This window comes from Podarcis pityusensis (assembly GCF_964106645.2).
Source record: "Podarcis pityusensis genome assembly, chromosome: 1".
Classification (NCBI taxonomy): domain Eukaryota; kingdom Metazoa; phylum Chordata; class Lepidosauria; order Squamata; family Lacertidae; genus Podarcis; species Podarcis pityusensis.
The window spans coordinates 98,968,671-98,992,778 of record NC_138028.1 but is presented as its reverse complement, the minus strand read 5'-3'; the positions used below and the strand labels follow the sequence as shown (position 1 = coordinate 98,992,778).

Sequence of the window (24,108 nt, the reverse complement as noted above, 5' to 3'; positions counted from 1 at the left end):
ACAGTTCATAACCTTCTCAAAAATCCTTAGTGATAAATCTGTGCTAGAGTTAGAGTTGGCCTCATCCATCAGTGTGCAACACAGAAGAATGAACAGTAAAGAATATTTAAAAACAGGTATTTTATTTATTTTATTTGAGCACAGACTTGTGGAAATGTATCCATGTTGTAACCATCAATACAAAAAGCAACGTATCTAAGGCATAAATGCAGAGCACACCTTAAAAAAAACACAGATTGTTCAGAAACACGTATATGTTGGCTCATACATTAATCCGCTCCTTCCGACATTTGGGAAGCTGACATGAAGCGCTAATGTCATTTTGCCTGTGCGAAAACTGTGAATGTCACTGCTAAGGGATCATCTTAAATCACATCCTTTTGCTACAGTGATCTGAGCAACGTATGTTTCATTTTGAGGAATGGAATAGATGAGCCGTAGCTTTTAACTACCCTACATTAGTCAATCAGGTGACTATGGAGAAGGCACCATCCTGTCTAAAAATCCCTTTTAGGAGGATTTTAAAGTTGCTGGCAAAATAATGCATGCAAATCTTGATCAGGCACAAGATGAGGCTGTGAGACAGCAAAACAGGAGGCTTCTGCCTTTATCTGTTTCTATACCCCCCACTTGAGCACAGGGTTACATGGAGAGATGGGGGGCAACCACACGGCTGAGTCTTCTGTAATAATTTGCAGGGGAAATGCCAGGGATGAAGCCTGTCCAGAACATGAATGCTCCAGCTTTGAAGCCATATCCCTAGTCCTCAATGCATGGGGACAGACTGGGGTGATTCTGTGGCAAAAGTAGCTCCACATTTCTTTGGGAGCTTTACACTGGGGCAACATTCAACTAGATGCCCATGAGTTCTGGTGTTATGAGAGTGTCAGAAACACTTTTCTCTATTCACTTTCTCCATGCCATGCATGATTTTATAAACTTTCACCATATCACCTCTTACTCACATTTTTTTTCTAAGCTAAAAACGCTGCAACAATTCCTCATTGGGGAGTTCCTCCATCCCTTACCAAGGAACATAGGAAGCTGCCCTAAACTAGCTGCACATATTTATCAATATAGCCCAACATCAGAAAGAGGGGCTTTGCCATTCACCTGCTACATGATCCTTTTGTGAAGTTGACATGGCAGGGATCTTCTACATGCAAGGCAGGTGCTCACCATTGAGGTTGTAATCTCCCTCCAGCCCTGCTTCAGCTCTTCTTCTTTCTTCAAGCTTCTTCACACTCGTAATCCCCCTGATGATGTATCTGAACGATAAGGGAAGAAGCCTAGGATAGGCATCCACCATTGTTGTTCTTCCATGGCTCAGTGCCAGTGGGAATTCATAGGTGCTTGGTGCCTGCTCTGAAATGCCTGTGAAGCTCAAACATGTTCACTCCTCAAAAAGACCACTTCACACTGCTAGCAAGCTCTAAATGTTCTGAGTGATGGGACAGTAGGTGTGTGCAGGCATGCCCATGTATCCTATAATGTATGCAGTAGCAGATATATGCACAGGGCCACTGATTCACCAAACACAGGATATTCCTGATATTAGTAACAGAGCTGTATACAATGACCTTGACTGGAGGTCCCCTTTCACTTAGATTTTTCCACTTCCACCAGAACCATTAAACAGGCACAAATGCCCAGCCATTTGGCCTGTTCTTCCCATCTCTAAACCTGCATCTTAAGGTTCTTCTCTTCTCCCCAGCCTATCACTACATATTACTTTTTAAACAGCGTTAAACTAAAGAGAAAAACATTAAAGAGCTAAGAGCAGAACTGACTGTGGGCTCTAGAATTTAAAGGTTTGAAATATGTGCTGCAATAACTGTAAAGGCAGCTATAAAGTTCTATTTAAAAATGTTTTTCCTTTTTCTGTTTTCTTCATAAAGGATTCATCTTTTCAAGGTCATTACAACACCTTTTCCATCAATCAAGAGGCACACAGGCCTGCAATTTTTCAAGTTTTGATTAATGATCTCAGCACACGATAGCCAACAACAGAACCACTGCGCAAGGATAATGATGTACAACTCTGCAAGCTATGTTTTAATCTGTTAGCAAAGTCTTAATATGTAGCATTGTAAACACCTAACAATACTGTTAAGCAGCTGTAACAGTGGCAAAAAAAGTTAGATACTGTGGATATATGTGTATTTGACTCAAGCATCGCATACTTACCAAACTAAGAAAGTATTTAACAAATAATAAATATTCAACTGAGTGGCTTCTTCACAGCTGAACACATTTAGGGTTCAATCACTATTGCACTCAGATTGTTATTAAAAAAATACTTGTCACCCCTCTTTTCACTGTATTCAAGCTTTTTAAGGTCTCTGATAATTTCATTTTTTAATTCAGTGGGGGCAGTTTTACTAAAATTACAGGTTTCGGTCAAAAAATCAAGCAGCAACTCCCCATTTCTGTTTCCATCAGTGAAGCAATCAGTTATGTCCATATCAGATGGAAGCTCATAGGACTTGTACTTTAGACCAGCCCCATCAAGTATCTCTTCAATGTGAGCAGATGAAACATACAAGCAGAGATCATTCAGAGGCAGGCGAGAACCATATTTCTCCCAGAGCCTGGCCCAGCCACTGGTTCCTGCCAAATAAATCATATTGCAGTTTTATTTTCATCATTACTATTATTGCTGATTTATTAATCACCTTGTAAAGCACTTTCTCTCAAGGCAATTTACACATACAATAATTATAAACAGTTAAAAACAGAAAAACAACAAATATATTTAAAACAATACTAAAACTCTTAACAAGCAGACACTTGTGGCAAAGGCCTATTTATGCAGCTTGGGAAAGCCTGTCAGAACAAAAATGTCTTCTATTGTTTCTGGAAAGTCCAAATAGTGGTCACCTGTTCTTTCTTGTCATGAATGGTATTCCACAGGGCAGGGGCAGCCACACTAAAAGTCCTGGTTTAGGTTAATGTGGAGGGGGCTTCTGAGCTCCCTGGAACTTGCAGTTTGGAAAGCTCTGTTCTACGGCCTTTTATATGTGTTTGTGGGAGGGGGGTTATTGGTTTGTTTTTATTCTTGTTTTCATTAGGTATTATGGGTTCTTGTTTTGTATTTTTATGTTCTAAACCACTCTGTGATCTTTGGATGAAGGGTGGTATATATATTTATTTAAAAATAATAATAGCCAATCGCTGATTATAGAGGGAGCTGCATGGAAGTCTGTGCTAAGCCCTTCCTTTGGCCCATCATGGTAAATTAGACCAAGGCTGATAATTTTCCTAACCATCCAGAGAGAGGGAAAGATGCTTAATAGTGGTCATAGACCAGAGCCACTTTTGATGTACTTGCACAGCAGAGATGGATTATTGTCTTGTCACATGGTGCTGCAAGAGTAAACAATGAAACTACCATTGCTGCCCTACACATCACTGAAGGGACAGAACATTCATAGGGTGGGATGGGGGTGGAGAGGAGAAAACATTTAGAATGTCCTCTCATTATCTCATCTCTAGTCAGAAAGCAAATCTTTGATTTTAGCAGGTTATTGACTTTCGTTTAACTCTTTTCAGCTTTTGATTCATCCTCTGAATCTGCAATCAAATCAGAAGTTGAAGTAAGGAGGCGTTATTCAAGTTTAACTGATTATGTAAACAAGCCCTTAGATTTTTGCCTCTTCCTCGATATCTCATCAAGATATGTATGGTTGTCCATATGAGGAGAGGAATTTTTACAAATGTCAGCCATTTATGGGTCCAGTATGAATAAGTGAGTGCATGAACAAATTCAGGAGAGGACACACTGGATGCCAAGCTTGCAATCCTATGAAAACATACTTCACAAAAATCCTCATTAAATACTACAGGGTTTGTTTCTGAGTAAACATAACTGCTGGTAGTAGCTTTTACCTGCTAAGGCGCAGCTGGGACCTCCACCATGGAGAAGCTCCCATCCCCCATCTGCACTTCTCTCTGCCAGCAGAAGTGCCATCCTAACACCACCTGAAACCATCAGTGGTGGTGCTAGGATTGTTTTCAAGTACAAACCATGGTTATACATTACAAGATAACTTTTCCCAAATTCTTGATCTTAATGAGGATATGGTTTGCTTGAACTACTGGTTAGTACAGGCATAGGCAAACTTGGCCCTCTGGATGTTTTGGGACTACAGTTCCCATCATCCCTGACCACTGGTCCTGTTAGCTAGGGATCATGGGAGTTGTAGTCCCAAAACATCCAGAGGGCCATGTTTGGGGATGCCTGCGTTAGTGGATTCCAAAGTCACTGTAATATACCTACGGTAATAGCACTGTGTGAATTCCTCCCCCCTATAATGCCAACAGAGATGAACTATTGAGAAATTATTAGACATTAGACTCTAATGTCTAATTAGAGGCAAAGCTAAAGTGGCTGATACATGAGTAGAACTCACTCATCATTTTCAGCATTGAAGATTATCTGCTCTGTTCTGGTTGCTAATTTAATCCTGATACGATACTAGGCTAGCTCCCAGGTGATCTGTTTATGAAGCATTCATCCTAATATAGTTGAACAAATTTTGTGGAGAGGCTATACATCATATGTTTATTGAGCAATTGTACTGCTTTGTTTGTGGGGAATTTATATGGCATCATGTCACAGGGAAGGAGTTAGCAGCCAGCAGCAGTTCTATTTAGCTTTTTGCAGCCTCTGGGAGCCCATGACCAGGAGCTCATGAATAGGACTTGTAAACAGGGGTGTTTTTGAGGGCATCTAGCAGGGGAGTTGGAAGGAGAGGCCCAGAGTGATGTCTCATGGTGTGCCTAGGGCCAAGAGACATGGACGGCGAGGGAACTGCTGCAGTGACTGCAACACCTGTGCCATGTTTCTTTTCCTGCCTGTGAACATGCAGAACTACACCTGTAGCAAGTGCAAGCTGGTTGCCTTGCTGGAAGACAAGGTACAGCAACTTGAGGCCCGCCTGTCCACACTTTGAGCTACTGGGCAAGAAGAGGAATTTCTCAATAGAGAAGAGAGGACTAGCCCGGAACAGCAATGCAGGTGAGGTGCCCTTATGGAAGAGGGAAATCACCCATTGCTGGAAACAAACTCCTGGAGGAACATAGCACAAAGAAGGAGGACTGTCAGGAGCCATACTGTGTCACTGGAGTTGCAAAATGGATTCCATGCCCTCACCTCAGACACTGGTTCCAGGCCAGAGGAGCAAGAGGTGTGTTGAGTGAGTGTATTGACAAGAGTGCCAAATCTACCTTAATTGTGCAACCTGCTTGGATCTCATCTGCAAAACAGTAAGAGCCTAGAAGCTCCCTGCTTTTTGATGAATTGTTTTATTATCATTTAGAAATACTTTCTGGGGGCTTGAAGAGTGGTGTAGAAATGTTATAAACAAACCAACAAACTTTTTATGTCACAGCTCTCAAATTACTCATGGATTTAGCCCATTTAAAGTAAAGGAATAGAACATTCAGCCAGATCCTATGCCTGCTTAATAGGAAATAAATCTCACCTGTGCAAGTCCGTGCAGGATTATTATCTGCGTCATGCTGACCAATTAAAACCCCATTCATTTTCATGGAATTTTGTCAAGACTCAGAGAACTTGTCCAATGTATGCACATTTAAAAGAGGCCACTGCCTAGCATTGAGGCTAAGCTGCAAGGAAATGCCAGACCACTGACAAACAATTACACCGATTTAAAGCAGGCCAAAGAGAAGCAAGCAGCCCAAGACATCAAAGAGCTTTGGTGTCTATTCCAAGAAGTATGAAATGACAAGATTCTCTGATAAGGGACATCCATTATGTTCTGCTCATCTGTGAAGTTCTGGAATAGGGGATATCTCAAAATATAAAGAACATTTGGCAACCTTAGGCCAGTCAGATTGCATCCTACTGTGACAAGGGAGCTATTCTTATAGAAATCTACTAAAAACTAGCATAAGGGACACAGATAAGATCCTGCGGATGGATATATATATATATATATATATATCCACATGCAGGAACAGTGGGAAGTGAATTCAGGCTAATCCATTTATTTGGTACCCTTGGTGGCATGATTCAGCATTTCTGATGTGAATCATTTATAAAAGGCCAAAGCCACCAGCCCCATTGGGTAGGAAAGCAATAAATTCAAGACTAATGAGGGCTTGCTGAGAGGTATGACTGCAAATCCCCATTGCTAATAAAGCCATTTGCCTGCCTTTTTGGAAAGCAGTATATCTTTAAACAGTTTCTTTCTGAAACATAAACACTCTGGCGGTTTAGAATCGATGCCGCACAACAAATTTGTGTATATTTCCCCCCACCTCCCTTCTCCACCTGGCGGAAAATGAATGCAGAGCACTAATTGCAGGAAATGTGCTGGTGTCAGTGTTCTGTGACTCAACACCATTTCTGAACGGAGCAATTATACACTACCTGACTGGCACATTAAAATAATCACTCCCTGTAGATGCAACATATGGCACTACTTTTGTTTTTCAATACTTTGTTGGGAACTGAATGTGTGGGGAGACTATTATCTTAAAAACAACACTACATAACTCTTCAGAGCTGCCTTGGTCTTGTTGACAAGCAGAATGTAGGAGGATCTGAAACCTTCAAACCGTGTCCTTACCATTTTGCTCCTTTTAGCCTCTACTCCCAGTTTCTCATGAATATCCCCTATTACTTCTGTAGGGGAAAGTTTACACCGAGAAGAATCTGCTAAGAACTCCTACATGGACAAGCTCCACTGAAAAACACAGGAGTTGCCAAAGAACAGGAAGTCTTTCACAGGTGTCACATTGGTGAACTGCAGAAATTGCTTTTATGTATTATTTAAGTGGGAGTATTATTTCAAAGATGGTTTCTTCTGTTGCTGTTCTTCCTATTTCACCTGGTCTAGTGCTTTTATTCCCTTGCCTCTCTTCCACTTAACCCCATGGTTTCCTTGATAGCCTTCCCCCTTCCCCATTGCACCTATCTTACCGTTCATGTCTATCCATATCTCCTCTCCTGATTATTACTAGTATCTGGGCCACAAACCTACCCTGCTGCCCTTCTATATCTCCTTTGCCAAACTTACCCTAGGCAAAGGGACCTGGTGGGTTTACAGCCCAAACTGAGACTTGGGCGTTCTCTGGCACCAGTGGACACTGACTCAAGCATACTTTTTTTTATCAGTATAGCTGTGGGTTAAACCACAGAGCCTAGGACTTGCTGATCAGAAGGTCGCGGTTCGAATCCCCACAACGGGGTGAGCTCCCGTTGCTCGGTCCCTGCTCCTGCCAACCTAGCAGTTCAAAAGCATGTCAAAGTGCAAGTAGATAAATAGGTACCACTCCGGCAGGAAGGTAAACGGCATTTCCGTGCACTGCTCTGCTTTGCCAGAAGCAGCTTAGTCATGCTGGCCACATGACCGGGAAGCTGTACGCCGGCTCCCTCGGCCAATAAAGCGAGATGAGCGCCGCAACCCCAGAGTTGGCCACGACTGGACCTAATGGTCAGGGGTCCCTTTACCTTTACCTAAGCTTCATTAGGGCTTATTGTTTCACTGGAGGTCTACAGTTGTCACAAGCCCTCCCTGTTACCCCCTCCCTTGCTTCAGCATCCTGTACCAACATGACCCTTGAGGTATTCCCTTGGTGCTCAGAAATCCCCTGAATGCTTTGGGACTGATTTTAGGGACAGAAGAAAGGGGGTGCGACTATTATGCGGTGGTTGAAACCATTATGCAGTAAAATACAGTACCTCAGCCTCTTCCAGAATGTAGATTAAACTTTTCAAATTTCTCTTGGAGTTGATTTTAAGTTTACTTTTGTATCTGGGCACATAGAGACAATTACTTTCGAAATACAGAACTGCAACATCTCTTGATGTTGAAATGGCTGTGGGAATTGGTTTGCTAGGTGGGACTTCTCCCTGGCATGCTCGTATTCTACGTGTGAGGATTTGGGGTAGACAACATGCAGACATGTCATCTTCGATGTGCCATCAGGAAAAAATGCAGTCTGGGAACAGTTTAACCATGCTCAGTGTAATGAGATGTATGTATGGCTCTTAGTTACATTTCCCTGTAATTCACACAACTGTGTGCTGCTGTGTTCCTGGTTTGTTTGTTTGTTTGTTTGTTTGTTTGTTTTGTTTTTGTATTCCTATGATAGAAAGGCAGCCATTTATATAAACCCTACCCAATTTATTATTTTAGTCACACAGTGAGCTTTATGGAGGAGAAGCAGCCCCCAGTTTAGAGGCCCAGTTTTAAGAGCAAAGTGCGGCCACAGCTGCACCAAACATTTGTGAAGAATTCTATCCTCCCCTTTTTAAAATTTGTACTATTAAACAGATACATTTTCAAAATGAGAGATAAAATTAGGCATGCATTTGAAGAACTCATAACAAAATCATATCTGTTATGCCTAGTAAAAAATATGCCACTGTTGTAACTGAATAGGACACTTCAGGCACAAACTAGGCTATTCAATCACTTGCTAGGTCCATTGAATTTAATGGAAGAGTTTTTCATACATGTTTAACTCACCCATTGAAATCAGTGGAACTTGAAAACAGTTAACTTTGGCTGGTTGTACTCATAAGATGCCCATTAGGCACTAAAACCTGCTGTGTGTAATCTGTTCAATTTGCTCTGCTGCCTCAGTACTATATCCACATGAACATATAAATGCCACTTCCTCTGGTATTCTATTTTGCAATTGACTTGATCACAACTTTCTTATTCAGGTGTCAAATCTAACCAGCCAAAGATGGGATTCTTTTTCTTTCTTCTTTTACACTGTATCGCAATATTAAACAAAATGGGCAGTAAACATGGGCAATGAGCCAGCCAAATAGCACAACAGAGCTCCATTGTAGAGATTTACTTAATGCCACATGCAGTCAGGTGTTACGACATGTGCTATTCTGAAAAATCTGCAGCAGATTAATGGATTCATTAAGAACAACTGGGTTTCTTGCATGAGTTGAGATTTCAGACTTGGTGCCTGTTCTGTTTGCAACATTTGTTGTGACATTTGTGTGCAGTTAGGGGAGGGGAAACGGGGACATTCTGCAATTAATGGAACATTTTGGGCTGTTGTTGTCTGCTATGAACTTTATAAAGCTATTTTATAACTCTGTGAATTCTTCTAATGTTTATATAATTAACTCGTATCTCTGTGATAGACAACTCCATTACATTCCATGACATCCAAAGAATCAGGAACCTTCTAATGAGGGCAACACACAAACCAGTGCATGTTTACTCAGAATAAACATCCACTGCACTGAATGGGCCTTACTTCCTCTGTAGTGCTTAAGCGACAGTCTTAATTAACTCAATGGCTCGGTGCAATTCAGGGATAAAAAGTAAGCTCTTCCTTCCCCATTCCTAGCTGAATAAACTGATAATTCCCCATCACTCTTCTAGATTGTAACTGACTCATACACAATGCAACAATTTTGCAGAGGTTCAACATGTGTAGCTTCTGTGCCTGGAATCTAGAAATCCTGCTTTGAGTTCCATTCTTGAAAAAAGGGTTATCTTACCTCAGTTTTATATTATAACGTATTATCGGTGCTTTTTTCTTGGGGGATGCAGGGGTACGCATACCCCTAAACATTTTGTGAATCTACGTTTGGCCTCATTGAGGGGCAGAATTTCAATATGAGTAAGAAAAGGAGAGTACCCCTAAACATTTTTTTTAGAAAAAAAGCACTGCATATTATAACTGTAATAAATAAATGTGTTTGTAAGAGATACGCCTTGTTTAGAAGATAGAAAAAGACACACCTCCCCCACATCATGAGAATAGGTATCTCCCCACAAAGGAGATTAACTTCCACTTTAGCTGCTAATTATGTGGTACCAATACCAGAAGAAATATTGCATAGATTTCTCGAACTCATTGCATATCATTAATCTATGAAGCTGTTCATGATGCTACAGAATAGACATGCTAATTCTATGCACCATTAAACTCCAAGTAAGCTCCATTAAGCTCAGTGGGACTTATATCCAAGAAAACATGCACAGGAGGAGGCTGAAAGGGCAGATTAACACAAGTATTTTAAAATCCTTTTTTTAAAAAGTAGAGTTTGGGTGTGTACAATTGATACACATGTATAATAGTCTATTTATATGGTCAAAAGTGTGTTGAAGACTGGGACAGGGGTGCATAAATAGATAAGATTGTTTAAATCAGAATGTTTTTATGGTGCATTTTAATATGAGAAATTTTTATATAACTTGTATGATAATTTAATTTTTGTATTTTTTAATCTCTGAGAAATAGATTTGTATAAGCAGCTGGGTCTTGGTGTTCCATTATGAAAACAGACACATTCATAGGAAATCACATAGAAGTCTAAATTACAACCTTGAAGTGTGTAAGAAATGTACTTGGCAGTATTTATTTATTTAACAAAATTTATACACCACTTGATTGTAATAATACACCCAAGCAGTTTACAAGTAATATTAACATTCAACAAAAAACACTTAAAGCATTTAAAGATAATTAACAGTAAAAAGGTGGTGGGAGGGAATGTAAGCATCTAAATGTCTGGATAGCCATGCCTAAATGAAAATGTTTTAAGCAGTTGCCAAAAAGACTGCAGTGAAGGCACCTGCCTGATATCAATAGGTAGTGAGTTCTAAAGTGTAGGCACTGCCGCACTAAAAGGTTGATTTCTTAAAACTGCAGAATGAGTATTATGTGGTATGTGGAACAGCGCCAGTTTCACAGATCAAAGCGGTCGAGTATGGGATAAGGTGATCCCACAAGTAAACTGGTTCCAAGCCTTTAGAGCTTTATATACCTGTAGTTAAACCTTGAACTTGGCCTGGTAAGAAAATGGCAATCAGTGTGTATCTCTGAGCATGTTATAGGTTGAGTGGGCCTCACTCCTGTCAGCAACCGCACTGCAGCATTCTGTGCTAACTGCACTTTCTGGAAGCAGAAAATAAGCTCTGCATAGAGCGCATTGCAGAAATTCAATCTTGAGATAAGCAGTGCCTGAACTACTGAGATCAGTACTTACCTGAAACAAGAATAATAAGGAGCTTGGCCCCAGGTTCCAAGAGGCTGTGGAAAAACCTGATAGTAGCTGGGATGTCTTTTACATAATACAGCATCTAGAAAATATAAGAATCACTTTAATGTAGAATGAACTCACTGAAGCTTTTCCATGAATGCTCCCATTTTTGTGTGAGATGACTCAAATATATCCAAACCAAAAATGTATTTGTGATGTGTGTCTAAATGATACTGGGTACACATTAGAGCAACTACAGTAAAGTAATATATGGTAGTATGTATTGTGCTAAATGTGTAGGCAAGTAGCATCATGAACCGGCAGGACAATGGAGAGGAGGGAGGGGATCCTGGCGAGGGGTGTAGCCAGGACTGGAACACACTGGGACAAGGTGGGGAGGGGCAAGGAGAAGTTGGTATAGGAAGTATTCACAGGGTTACGGAGGATGGGGTGGGGATGGGGGTCAGTGCACAGGAACCAGAGCAGCAGGACCTATCACCAGAGCCAGAGGAGCCCCTGTCTCCATGAACACAGCAGGCTCTAAGGCAGTGATGGCTAAACTGGGTGCCGCACCTGTTTTGGGACTACAACTCCCATCATCCCTAGCTAACAGGACGAGTGGTCAGGGATGATGGGAATTGTAGTCCCAAAACAGCTGGAGGGCCGAGTTTGGCCATCACTGCTCTAAGGTATAGGGAGCTGCAGGAGGCTGAGGCAGGCAAGGGCCCATAGCTGGCCAGGTGGAGCTCATTAGCTCTGGGATGTGTGATTCCTCAGCTGGAGTGGGCTTGGAACAGGTGAGGGTCACATGCCTCATCAAGCCCAGATGCTGCAATCAGCAGGCAAGGTAGAAAAGGGAAGCTGAGGCATTGTTTCTGCTCAACTCCCCATGTTGCTGGGTCTTGACTTGCATGTTCCTGCACTGTGATTTGGGTGTGACTCTGAACTGTATTCTGACTACAGCACTTCAGACTTGGCTACTTGGATTGACACTGGACTGCATTTCCTGAGCTTTCGAATTTGCTTGTGTGGCTCGGTCCCTGGACTTGGACTTTGGACTTGACATACTGACTTGCTGCCAGGTAGGCCGGGGGTTCAGGACAGTACATGGATTAGGGTCAGTGTTGGATTGGGAGGGGAATGGGGTGTGCTTGTAATATTGGAAGTGAGTAGTGTTCAGGTGGGACTTCAAATACTGGTGGGAGAAGGTTGTAGAATTAATAGCAATAATAATCTGTTACTTATACCCTAGCCTTTTGCCTGGCTTGCCCCGGCCACCCTGGGCGGCTTCCAGCATAATAAAAGCACAGCAAAACATCAAACATTAAAAATTTCCAAATACATGGCTGCCTTCATATGTCTCCAGAAAGTTTGTGTTTGGCATATGATGAGAGGGTGTTGCACAGGGCAGGTTCCACTACCAAGAAGGCCCTCTGCCTGGTTCCTTGTAACTTCTCTTCTCACCCTGAGGTCCCTCAGAAGGTCCTCGGAACTGGATGGATAGTGTTGGGTAGATTGTGACGGATTTAGCAAGTAGGGACAGCATTTGGGATAGATGGGGAGGGTGGATTTTGCTTAGGTACATTTAGAAGCATGGAGTTAGGTAGAGGTGTTTCTATGGATTAAAGCAGCATCTAAGAAAGTATGTAACTGAAACCGCATGCTTCTGAGCACTGAATAATTCTGCAATATTTTATTCTGTTGTTGTTGTATCATACACACTTGCCTCTTGACTGGCTATGCTAGAGCTGGCAATTATTCTCGTACCTGGTGGTGGCAGCAAAAATAAAGAGGGTTTAAAATATCTAGCAGAAATCCAGCGCAGGGCGGTAGACCTCAGAGAGAGGTGAAGCAGGGAAGCTGGGGGTGGAACTGAGTTTTGTGCCAGAGAACCGCATAGCTGAGGGGAAAGGGGTGCAGCAATATTAAGCTCTACTCACTTTTTATTCAGATGCGCTAGCTAATGCAAAGCAGAGTTTTGTCCTTATTCTACAGCAAGTTTTGCATGCATTCTTTGTGTTCTTTGGGCTTGATTGTTTGGAACAAATATATTATTGCTTGTGAACAGAACAAACTTATAGAATACAAGGGACTGGAGCACCGCTTTGACATTCAAGTGGTGGTATCGCACACGAAAGGTAGGATGAGGAAAACGGTTGTCCCAACAACCACAACTGTCCCACAATTGAGGCCTCCCTTTACCTGGATCATGTGGATGAAGTTCCATTTCTTCACTTCTTTGCTTGCCTTCATTCGACTTTCATATTCCAGCGAAGTCTCCTTGTGCCAAGAAAACTTTATGTTCTCAAGGTTTTCTGTCTTTGCTACTCGTTCTAAAATATGATAGCTCCACAGTTTATCTCAATTGCAAATACAGAATAAATTTCCATTTCAAATTTTAAAGCAGCTGAAAGCCATATATTTTAAAAAGCACAACGCGCTGGTGTCACTGGTGAGACCAGTCTTGAGCTGCCAGGTGCCACCTTCCATTCACTCACTTCCACAGAGCAAAGCAAAGTGGAAGGAACACTTTGGAGCAGCATAAATCATACGGCTGTTTCAGAATCTGTCCCCAGTTCCATCCTCTCAAGTAGTTTGATGAATCCAATCAGGAGGAAAATATGTTCTTATATATACTTGCTATTTTATATCTAGAACTCAGATTCCAGGGTCACTTTTTAGATTTACAGGACAATGTAGAAGAAATATCTTAAGGCAGTGGCTGGGTTGTAGAGTAAAGCTATCTGGACAAAGTGAAACAGCATAAAATGTTACTTGGTTCCATGGGAGAAATTGAAGCAGATAAGCCCAATGGCAGCTACTTTTGATATCCACTGATAACATTGGCTAGATTGTGTATAAGGTATTTTCATATATTATGCAATTGGCTTTTGATTCCCCAGAATCCATAGGAAACTTAACCCCATTGTGCCTCATTTTAACTCCTCATGAAATCAGTTCTGAATTAAGCATAGTTGTGAGCACTGAATGACAGAGGTGGTTGCTGTGCTTTCCTGATTTGCAGAAAATACTTGCTATTTCTCTAGCATCCCAGGCTGAAAGCATGACATATGGCATGCTCCTTTCGTGGTGCCCCAAAAGTTATCAGAAATAAAGAAAACCAGGAACCTGTTTCACAGCTACTTGAACCCTGTTCCAAGCTTTGATTCCACTGTTTCTTGGCAGAAAGTCCCCCAATAGCTCTAAGGGCCATTTCCATTTATAGTGGTATAGTGGCTTTGTTTTCTGGACTTTTTCTTTTTTGCATACTCTCTGTCACATGATGTCATCATTATTCAGTTAGCATGCCAGAATACTGTACTTAAAAAAAGAAAATCTACCACAAGAAATCTGACTTTTGTGAAAAAACTGGAATGGATCCTCAATATATCCATTTGTGTGACTAATAATAATAATAATTTTTTATTAGCATGTGTGCAAGCATTGCCCTGGTTTCTATGTAGAGGGGATGGCTGCTGAGTGGTTTGGGAGATGTCTGTTTCATGCTGCTTCCCTCTGGCCAGTGCAAACTGTGAATTTGTGAGCTATTCAGAGGAGAGAGATGGCAAATAGGAATGATGGTGCTGAGTCAAAGTACAGTGGTGCATCGCGAGACGAAATTAATTCGTTCTGCGAGTTTTTTCGTCTTGCGAATTTTTCGTCTTGCGAAGCACGGTTTTGGAAAAGCTTCAAAAAATCACCAAAGTCTTCAAAAACCTCAAAAAAGGCTACCACACCACATGCTATGAGTTGCTCCTCGAAGTCAAGTCGCAACTGCACCTCTTCAAGCAATGCACCCTGGGTATTAACGGTTTTAAGAAAAAGGAAACAAACTTGCAAGACGTTTTTGTTTTTCGTCTTGTGAAGCAACTCAAAAACCGAAAAACTTTCGTCTTGCGAGTTTTTCGTCTTGCGAGGCATTCGTCTTGCGAGGTACCACTGTACTGCCTGTGAAAGCAATCATTAGCTTCAGACAAAATTTCATCACAATAACCAGGTTCACCATAGCTCAGGTTGACCCATAGTTCGTCTTCTAATTTCCTGTACTCCCACAATAATAGTATTCGGGAATACTAGACACTAAACACACACACAAAAAGCTACAAAATTGCTATCCACATTTTCAGCTCTGACATTTAATGGCTGGAGGAGCACAAGGATACACAAGGGGTGTGACTACAGCCAAAAAACCTTTCTCACAGAAACAACCATTAGTGTGCATAGGAAAGCCCCACCCTCACTCTCTAATGTGACCAAAGGTGCAAACAATCAGCTACAAATTCAGTTTTTACATTGGATCAAACAGCAACTATAGCAGCACTATAAACAGAGAGTGTGGAAAGGCCCTTGTGTTCAGGGAGATTAGGTGGCATTGGTTATTTGTTGGAGAGATTATTCGGCATCAAAGCAAGTGTTATTCCCTCACTTTCTAATGCAATTCCCTGTCACTTTCCTTATAGCAAAAAGTCCAATGGGGGGGGGGAGCAGGGTTTGCTGCACAAGACCTCCCAATCAGCTGTAATTATACAACCTGAATTTGCCAGAATATAATTGAATCCCCCCTGAAAAAATTGACAGTCTGGAGGTGCTCTAAGGGCTTTGTATACACATAGCATTCAAACACATTGTGCTTTGGTACAGCTTTAACTTAGCACATCAAATCAAAGTCTTACATTTTTCAGGGCTCCGATTAGGATACATCCCTGTGAAATAGATGAGAAATGTTCCACCTGCACTTATCTCTCTTCCTTTGCATTCCTTCTTGGACATGGGCTACCACTTCTGAATGCTGCGGCTGTTGCTCAGTCCTCTCTTCCATTTATCAGTCTCTAGCCTATACGACCACAGTTCAAATCTAATTTGCTATTTTAAACTCAGAGATCATTGAGCAGTAATCCATATCAGCACTGAAAATAATCTGACTCAGTCTGCTTCTATTTAATCACTAGACAGTCTGTGAGGAGACATCAGGAAATGAAGAGTAGGGAAAGAAAGCTAATGCCTGTCATTGTGGCTTCCCTATGCCAAAAATCAGAATTGGGCTAATGACCAAATAAGTTTAGAAAGTCCACAAGACAATGGCCCTTTTCAGGTGTTCAGCCTGACCATGGGAGGGCAAAAACATGTAGCTTCTTCCACCAGTGGTGTAGTAGGGAGTGGAGGGCTGCAGGGGCAGTTGTCCCAGGTGCAAAAATGTTAGGGGGCACAAAATTTCAACACCCGGTGCTGCCTCAATACAGCTGTGCGTTTCCATCACTGGGCTGCATTGAAAAAAGCTTCTCTAGGAAGGTGACCTCTCCAGACTATGGAACAAGTCTTATTTTCTTATCTCTGTGGCTGCGATCTCCTGGGTGACGTGGATACTGTTAGGCAGTTGAATGTACTTCATCCATTTCTATCCGCACCCCACCCCTCTGCACAGCCCCGGGCACTTGGCAACCCAGGCTATGCCACTGACACCCGCAGCCCTGTCTCCAGCTTTCCCTTGAGTGCTGGCTCTGTCCCACTCCTCCAAAAGTCAGGAGTAGAAGTGGGGCTAGCACACACAGGGACACTGGGGGTCAGGGATGCCCTGCATGCTCCCGTCCCACAACTCTCCTTTGGTGCTTATGTGGTCAGGCTGAACATCTGAAGAGAGCTAGTATCTCTCAGGTCCACTTCACATGGAATGGAAATACGCCTACTTTGCCAAGTATACAACAAATTAGCTTCCCATTATGAACACACGTGTCAAAACAGACATGTGCTTTCATCAGAACTGGCAACATACATATTGTGTGCGTTTATATCCACGTTTATATATATCCATCTAGGAAATTAATATGAAGTAGCCCTTCGGAGTGAGTTCAAACCTAACTTTTCAGGCAGTTGCAGTCTATTCCTCTTAGTTTCAGCAGCAAGTGTCTTCGCTTGTACTGTTTCCACTTCTGCTTCAGAAGGGATTAAGCTATTGTTGCTCTCCTCTGGATCACTGCCATGCTATCAAACGATAGCTATCCCATTCCCTTGCGAGAGAATTGTGATGAATGAATGCTCCCTGGAAGTGTTACTTCCCGGGATGAGAATGATACAACAGATAGGACAAATTACCGTATTTTTTGCACCATAACACTCACTTTTTTCCTCCTAAAAAGTAAGGGGAAATGTCTGTGCGTGTTATGGAGGGAATGCCTACGGGTGGCATGCCTACAGATTTTCCTCCTCTAAAAACTACGTGCGTGTTATGATTGGGTGCGTGTTATAGAGCTAAAAATACAGTATCTGGCAAATTATTTTGTACTCTGCTTTTTAAGAAATGAAACCAAGAAAGCATAAAAGGTAAAGGGACCCCTGACCATTAGGTCCAGTCATGACCGACTCTGGGGTTGCGGCGCTCATACCTTTGTAGGCGCTTATTTGTTCATCACTTGGTTCTACCACATCGTTACAAATGACGACTCCAGGATATTTAGCCCGTACTTCTACAAGAATCTGAAGGTCAACTTCTCCTAGGACACAAGAAAGAAAAGGGGGGGGAGAGAGAGAATGAGAGGGAGAGCTGCCAGTATTTGTAACAGGACTCAACATATATTACTTGGTTTAGCAATGTAGATGGGTTGGCAGAAGGCTGATCTGGTAGATCTCAGGGTGATTTGTGGCATATTGACCAGTGTATCTGACTCCCAATGGTTTAACAATAACAGCAACAAAAGGCTCCCCCCCCCCAAAAAAAAAGATTGTTGAAATGAATATTTGGGGGTAGAGGGGAAACCAGGAGCGGGGTGTGTGTGTATTAACAATGAGAACATTTCTGATCCTGTAAACAAATTCATGAGCTGAGCATGTGCTCAGAAGCACACTGGTCCTTAATTCTAAGCATACAGAAGTTCCTGTGCCTTCTGTACAAATACTATTCTTTCCTTTAAAAAAATCAAAACTCTGTACTGATATAAAAACCTGTTCCTCCAAATTTTAAAAAAGTCACATTTCTATTGTATTGTTCCCCATTCACAAGTAATCAACTCACCACCCCTACCAGGTTATTATAAACCACCCCTTCCCCCAACCCCTTTGATTTGTAGCTTAATCTACGACCTTAATTGAGTTCAGTTAGTTGTTTATATGCAAACAAGTGCTTTGGGGGATTCAAGAGCTGAATATGCGGCAGCCTGCGCTATCAACAACTTTCAAATTAAGCTATAGGAATTATTTAAGCTCTCCGATACAATTACCTTAAAAAGGCTATCACTATGTTCACCATTAAGATTCCAATTAAACTTTTCAAGGAAATGGATTGTTTATGGCACATTTGCTGTTTTATAGCACAGCAAATGCCTTTTGTGATTGGAGGGTGTGAGTTGGCAACATTAATAAGATAAAGGGTGAAAACAAGGCGTACTTTCTTTATGGACTGGCATAACACATTCTCACTATTAGTTATTGCCACTTATAGTGAGACTGTCTAAAAGACGCTGCTTTTACGCATTTTACTGTCGGGTGCTTCTCATACCAAGAGTCAACGATAATGCTGCACTAAGACTGATGGATAGCTGCCTTTTGGTAGCACACCTGAGTTTGTTTTTTAAGATTAGTTAAAATAATGGAGAATGAGCCTATCTATGGCTAACAGTCATGGCAGACAGTTACATGACTCCATAGTACCTGCTGCCACACTGGTGAGTAGAGCTGTTTCCCAGAACAAGTGGTGCTCTCTGTCAGGGTTGTTCAGTCACTAAACTAGTGACTGTGTAGTAGCAAAAACCTTGATATGTGCAAATATCCATGTACTTTTTAATTATGGCCCTGTAGCATGGGTATTAATAGCAGGGCGACAAAAGTGGATTTTGTGAGCCTTCCCTCACCAATACGTTTCTACTTCAAGCCTGTAAGGACGATCACCCACCTTCTGTTTCACAATGGTCTGAGGACCTTGCTGCCCCTGCTAAATTTGAGCACATTTCTTATAAACACTAACTTTGTGTGAATACCTGTTTGGACATTTGGATGGTCTGTATTAATTTATGTGTTTAATGCTCCACCTCAATCACTGAGATCCTCTGATGTGGCACTTCTTGTGGTTCCTCGTGCCCCCAGAGGTTTTGGTTGGCCTTTACTAGGGAGTGAGTCTTTACTACTGTGCCCTACTAGCAGAGGTTCAGTAGGAATCATTCCTGCCTTCTTACAAATCCACCTTATAATTGTCTTTAGAGTGGCCTCTAAAATGCACACTTTCTTTTGGCCAACCTGTATTTATCGATGGTTTTTTTAAAAAATGATTTTTTGTATCATTTTAACTTTCATATGGTGTACACCACCTTGTATTTTTAAAAAACAAAAGTGCAGTTTATAAATATTTAGATAAAATAAAGATGGATGTATTAATAGTAATTGTATTTTTAATGTGAGCTGGTGGGTTTCTTTTTTCTTTCCCCTCTCTAGTTTTCTTTCTTTTTCTTCTTTGCTAAATTCAGTATTTTTTAAAAAAAACCATTGAAAAAAGCTTGCACAGTCCTGCAGCAAATGAGTAGGACCACCATGAAGGATAGTGTGATCTGATATCTAGTTGGTTATCACCAGAAAACAAAATAGTGTATTAAATGGCTCACTTATCTGTCTCTTCCCCATGTTTGCCTATTCTCTTTGCCCTCGCCACTCACACTACTGATAAGACAATAATGGCACAAGTTGATTAATTTACAAATTAAGCTGTTTTAAGATTGTAGTCACAGTGCGACATACAACAATTTTTAGTGGAGGATGCTCAGTCGGTCCTTTTCTTATCCCCTCTGTGTTCTGGACGTTTGGTCAACTAGTATAATACTTGGTAATGGAAAAGAAGATGGAATCCAAAGTCGGATATGATGTACACCATCATGGTTCCTACCTATCGCCCCAATCCAATGCAGAATTAGGTACATCAAACCCATTAATTTCAGTGGATTCAACAATGCCCAGCTCTTACTAATATTATATATATATATATATATATGATAAAATGTTTGTGTGTATAAATATATACATATCTATATCTATATATCCCACTTTTCACCATCTAGGTCTCAACATACAAAATGTAAAACCTCAAAACTTTAAATATACAAAGGATTAGACTGGATGTCATTCTGTGTCTTTTTCCTCCCTACAACATATTGTAGAGATAATCCTATTGCTTCTGGTTTTATTGACAGCTACCTGGGAAACTAAACTGTAAATTAAATGAATTATAATCTGTTATATACATAATATAAACCTGTAGTTCAAATAATTAAATGCATGTCTTCATACTTCACTTACCTGCCCCGCCACCAACACTTAGAATATTGATTGTAGATTTCCCACTGCCTATACTGAGGAGGTAAAGAGTGCATCTTTTTAAAACAGTAAGAGATCAGTAGGTATTCAAAAAGTTCAATGACATTCATTTTCAGAAATTTTCAATCAGCTCAGTTTGGCAGAACCCAGAAATGGTCTTGGTCTAGTTTAGCAGAACCCAGGATGGGCCTATATAAATGAACAGGTGGAGTTATGAAGACAGGAGCAGGTTTGGGTCTCAGTGGTTTGTTCCAAAGTGCACACTTTTATGGGGCTTCCATATACTAGGATCCTATGCTTAGACAAACTCTTGTGGTTAGGGCATTCAGGTCCCCTAAGCCAATACGCCACATGTGTTTATTTAGCTTCCACACATGAATCATCAATGAGGTTAATTTTTTTTATTAGGGTTTTTGTTTTTGTTTTGCAAAGGAAAGTACATCCTGATAAATCGTGATTGCCGTTCATTATTGTATGTGCATACGTGGAAGTTGAGCTATATTTACATGAGAGCAAACAATGAGATCTCTGTCTTCTGCTAGGCAAAGCCTATCACAAAGAAAAGCTTTCTACTGGAATGTCTGAAGTAAAACATTAAAGATCTAGAGAAGGGAGGGAGGGAGGGAAGGACAGAAACAGCAGTCCGATACTCTCCAGCAGTTCTTGCAAACCTGGCTCTGTTGCACACACAAAGAAACATCATGTATGCCAGAGCGTATCAAAAGTTTGTCCTTCTGATAAGATGCCTGATGCTTTTACCTTGATAATATGCCTGGCAGCTTCTTCTGAATGAATTCCAGCATGCATTGATGCTCCGTCGAATTCTCAAGGAACAGACGAAAGGATTCGACATAGTGGCTATGGTCAGAAAGCAAGCTTCTCATAGCCATGGCAGAATACCAACCTAATTTTTTAAAAAAGATATATACAGCAAAAGCAGAGTTATTTAGCTGCAATCTGAGTAGGGTGAGGCACAAAGAAAAGCAAAAGCAAGGATACAGAGCAGAGTCGGCAGTTCTCCCACGTCAAGGACTGCTTAGAAATGTATAGCTGCCAAGTATTACGCAAGTAAGTAGACGAAAGCACTTACTAAAGCAGCATATCGGCATTTTTATCGGACTTTGAACAGAGACCTTGACCGCAGCAAATAGCTATTTTTCCCCCCAGCCTGTACAGAGCTGTGGAGTACAGCTCCTTTGTAAACGTAGCCACTGCTGTAAGTCTGAGCAATAAGTGATTTCTATCGGGAATCATTTCCGTGGCTTGGTTTGCTGAATCTCCAAGGTGACATCTAAGAAATGGTGGGTTTTGTTTTGGGGTTTTTTGTTTGTTTACTGCCTAGCTAGAAAATATGTTTTATTTTAAAATTGAATTAGAGTCTTCTCCCTAAAGATCTGGAACCTATTAAAATAATGCCTAGGTAAGCATTTACTCTGAATTTTAATCATGCTCACACAGCCATAAAACACTCAGCATTTGGTATGTTTTCAGCAAATGATAAAAGACCTGTAACCAAACACTGGTTGATTAGTTGAAATCAATACAACAAATTGCACTCTAGTTGCTCTTGCTTAGACTCCCTGGCATCCTCCATTGCTACAGTCGTCCCCTTTCTCTCTACTCTCTACCACATGCAGTCCCTTTTATTTAAGAAATTTTCTAAGCCCCCTTTTGATTGCCCTCATCTCATCAAGTTCATGTCTCCTATATCCCTCATTCTCTTCATTTTCTAGTCATTATTTCCCCCTGGGCTGTTCCATGCTACAACCTTCTTTCTTGACCATACAATGGTACCTTGGGTTACAGACACTTCAGGTTACAGACTCCGCTAACCCAGAAATAGTACCTCGGGTTAAGAACTTTGCTTCAGGATGAGAACAGAAATCGTGTGGCAGTACAGCAGCAGCGGGAGGCCCCATTAGCTAAAGTGGTACCTCAGGTTAAGAACAGTTTCAGGTTAAGAATGGATCTCCAGAACGAATTAAGTTCTTAACCCGAGGTACTACTGTACTTTGACTTGGCTTCCCAGCTTCATGCAAATGAACTAAGGCAGGGGTAGTCAACCTTTTTATACCTACTGCCCCCTAATGCATCTTTCTTGATAGTAAAATTTCCTTACCGCCCACCAGAGCTCAATGGAAGGAGGATTCAGCTTGTGCTGTAGAACCCCCTACCCCCCACCTAGAATCCTGAAATGACCACTAGTGGGTGGTAGGGACCAGGTTGACAACCCCTAAACTAAGGGATGGTTGGGGAACCAAGTGGGGTTCAGGAAAGTATAAACTTACTACCAAACGATCCACTTGCTGTGTATTTTGTGTGTGCAAAATGACATTTTCCACTGCTATTTTTCTAGCCCTGGAAAGAGGTGCCAGAACTCACCATGAATGCCTCCCTTGTTCCCTTATAATGGCAATGGTTCCCACCTAAGTGGTGCTGGAACTGAGTTCTGGTGAGTTCCAGCTGAAGAAAAGCGCTGACATTTACAGTGTACAAATGTATATACACAGCTGGCCCACATAGCTAATCTTTCCTCCCTGTGTTCAGCCCCAACATACGATGAGGCAAACCAAGAAATACACAGACACAATAGCACTAGTTCCCATTACCCATTGGGAAAAGTACTGTTACCACAACAGAAAAACTACTGTGAAAAAATTCTCGGTACCACTAATTCATATGGTATTCTGTGTAGGGGCAGGCCTGTACAGATTGTAGCCTACCAAGCCAAACACAAACTGAGAGCAAAATTTTAAAGGTTTTTTTGCCAAGCATATAAAGCTGAATGTACACACGTTCAATGTGGGCTTACTGTACATGACACATTGCCCTGCGTTATCAAAGAGCAATTCTGCCCATGTTTATGCAGTCTTATGCTAACCAGCCTCTTCTGTCTTTTAGAGGAAGTTGGGAAGAACTACGTGGCATTTCAAATGTTTTACAACTACTGTATGTGCTTTAATTTCCACAAAATAATAATAAAAAAACTTCACTCTTTCGAAAATTCGCATATTAAAGGTTGGTCTGTATCCTCCCTTAGATTACACTCCTATGTATATTTACTGTGGAGTAACTTGAGTAAATTATTTCTGGATTCCGCCTGCACATATAGCAGCAGTTGTAATTTTATTTATAGGTTTGATTAAGTTGGCTCTAACTACAATGAAACATGCAAAATTGGTTCCTGTGTGAAATCATGTATAGGAGTTCTTCACCAGCATTCATTATTACAAGGATGGTGATTTAATTTGTTATTCTTCTAAATGCATATGCTGTAACGTTTTGCACAGCCTTCTCCTATACAAATTTGCTCAGAAGAAAGCCTCTCTGAGTTCAGTAAGATTTACTTCAAAGTAAGCATGCACAAGATTGCAGCATTTTTGTTGTTTTTTGCCACACTCTCTCATAAATCAGAGGCCTGGTTTAAAGCAGTTTTGCATCAGTAGTTATAAAGTGGAACTGTTTACATTTCCCCATTCCAGAATTTAGACTGTCAAATAGCCAAACAGCAAAACCCCATAAACACTGCTGATTAAAAAAAACAAGCCCTACTTGAGGAACTTTAGAACAATTGCAACAGGAAAAAAAAAGTTTTAAGATAATGTTCTTTTGGTTTTGAGTAGAAAAACACAGTTTCTTTCAGCTTTTACTTTCAAGGACATTAAGGACAGTGTTTGAAAATATCAATACAGTACTTACATGTAAAAGTCTCTGCCTTAAGGAAGTGCTAGTTTCTATTTGTGGGTGTGTTGCAATATTGTAGTAAGCAGGAAATGGATTCTGTTACAGAGCAAGCATATTTTACAAGCTGACTCTATCTCCAC

General features: G+C 41.1%; 1 protein-coding gene and 1 long non-coding RNA gene across 4 annotated transcripts in view; one reads left to right on the top strand and one right to left on the bottom strand.

Moving 5' to 3' along the window:
• Positions 1 to 24,108, top strand: part of LOC308479337 — a 128,088-nt gene continuing 103,980 nt past the window's right edge. The window contains exons 1-3 of one of the 2 annotated variants that reach the window (XR_013987613.1): positions 1 to 116; positions 3,553 to 6,757; positions 11,957 to 12,075. This is a non-coding gene — a long non-coding RNA (uncharacterized lncRNA). Of the gene's footprint in view, positions 117 to 2,627; positions 6,758 to 11,956; positions 12,076 to 24,108 lie in introns of those variants that run through there. The other variant, XR_013987614.1, reaches the window with a different exon arrangement.
• On the bottom strand, positions 102 to 24,108 carry LOC308478830 (histamine N-methyltransferase-like). 2 transcript variants are annotated; one of them, XM_081008917.1, is made up of 7 exons: positions 23,984 to 24,108; positions 21,044 to 21,188; positions 20,267 to 20,319; positions 17,374 to 17,481; positions 13,196 to 13,326; positions 11,000 to 11,093; positions 102 to 2,610 (listed from the first exon to the last, which is right to left on the bottom strand). In XM_081008917.1, exons 2-7 carry the CDS (start codon positions 21,172 to 21,174, stop codon positions 2,255 to 2,257), a joined length of 873 nt encoding a protein of 290 aa, XP_080865043.1. In that variant the 5' UTR covers positions 21,175 to 21,188; positions 23,984 to 24,108; the 3' UTR covers positions 102 to 2,254. The 2 variants fall into 2 exon arrangements, with proteins under 2 accessions (XP_080865043.1, XP_080865042.1); XM_081008916.1 differs by lacking the exon at positions 23,984 to 24,108 and adding an exon at positions 21,375 to 21,408.

What these genes read in the sequence shown, in the direction of transcription:
- LOC308478830 (XM_081008916.1), bottom strand. An exon ending in CTGCCAGGCATATTATCAAG is followed by an intron (nt 20,320 to 21,043) that starts GTAAAAGCATCA and finishes TTACCTCCTCAG; the next exon opens with TATAGGCAGTGGGAAATCTA. An exon ending in ACTTCATCCACATGATCCAG is followed by an intron (nt 11,094 to 13,195) that starts GTAAAGGGAGGC and finishes TATATTTTCTAG; the next exon opens with ATGCTGTATTATGTAAAAGA.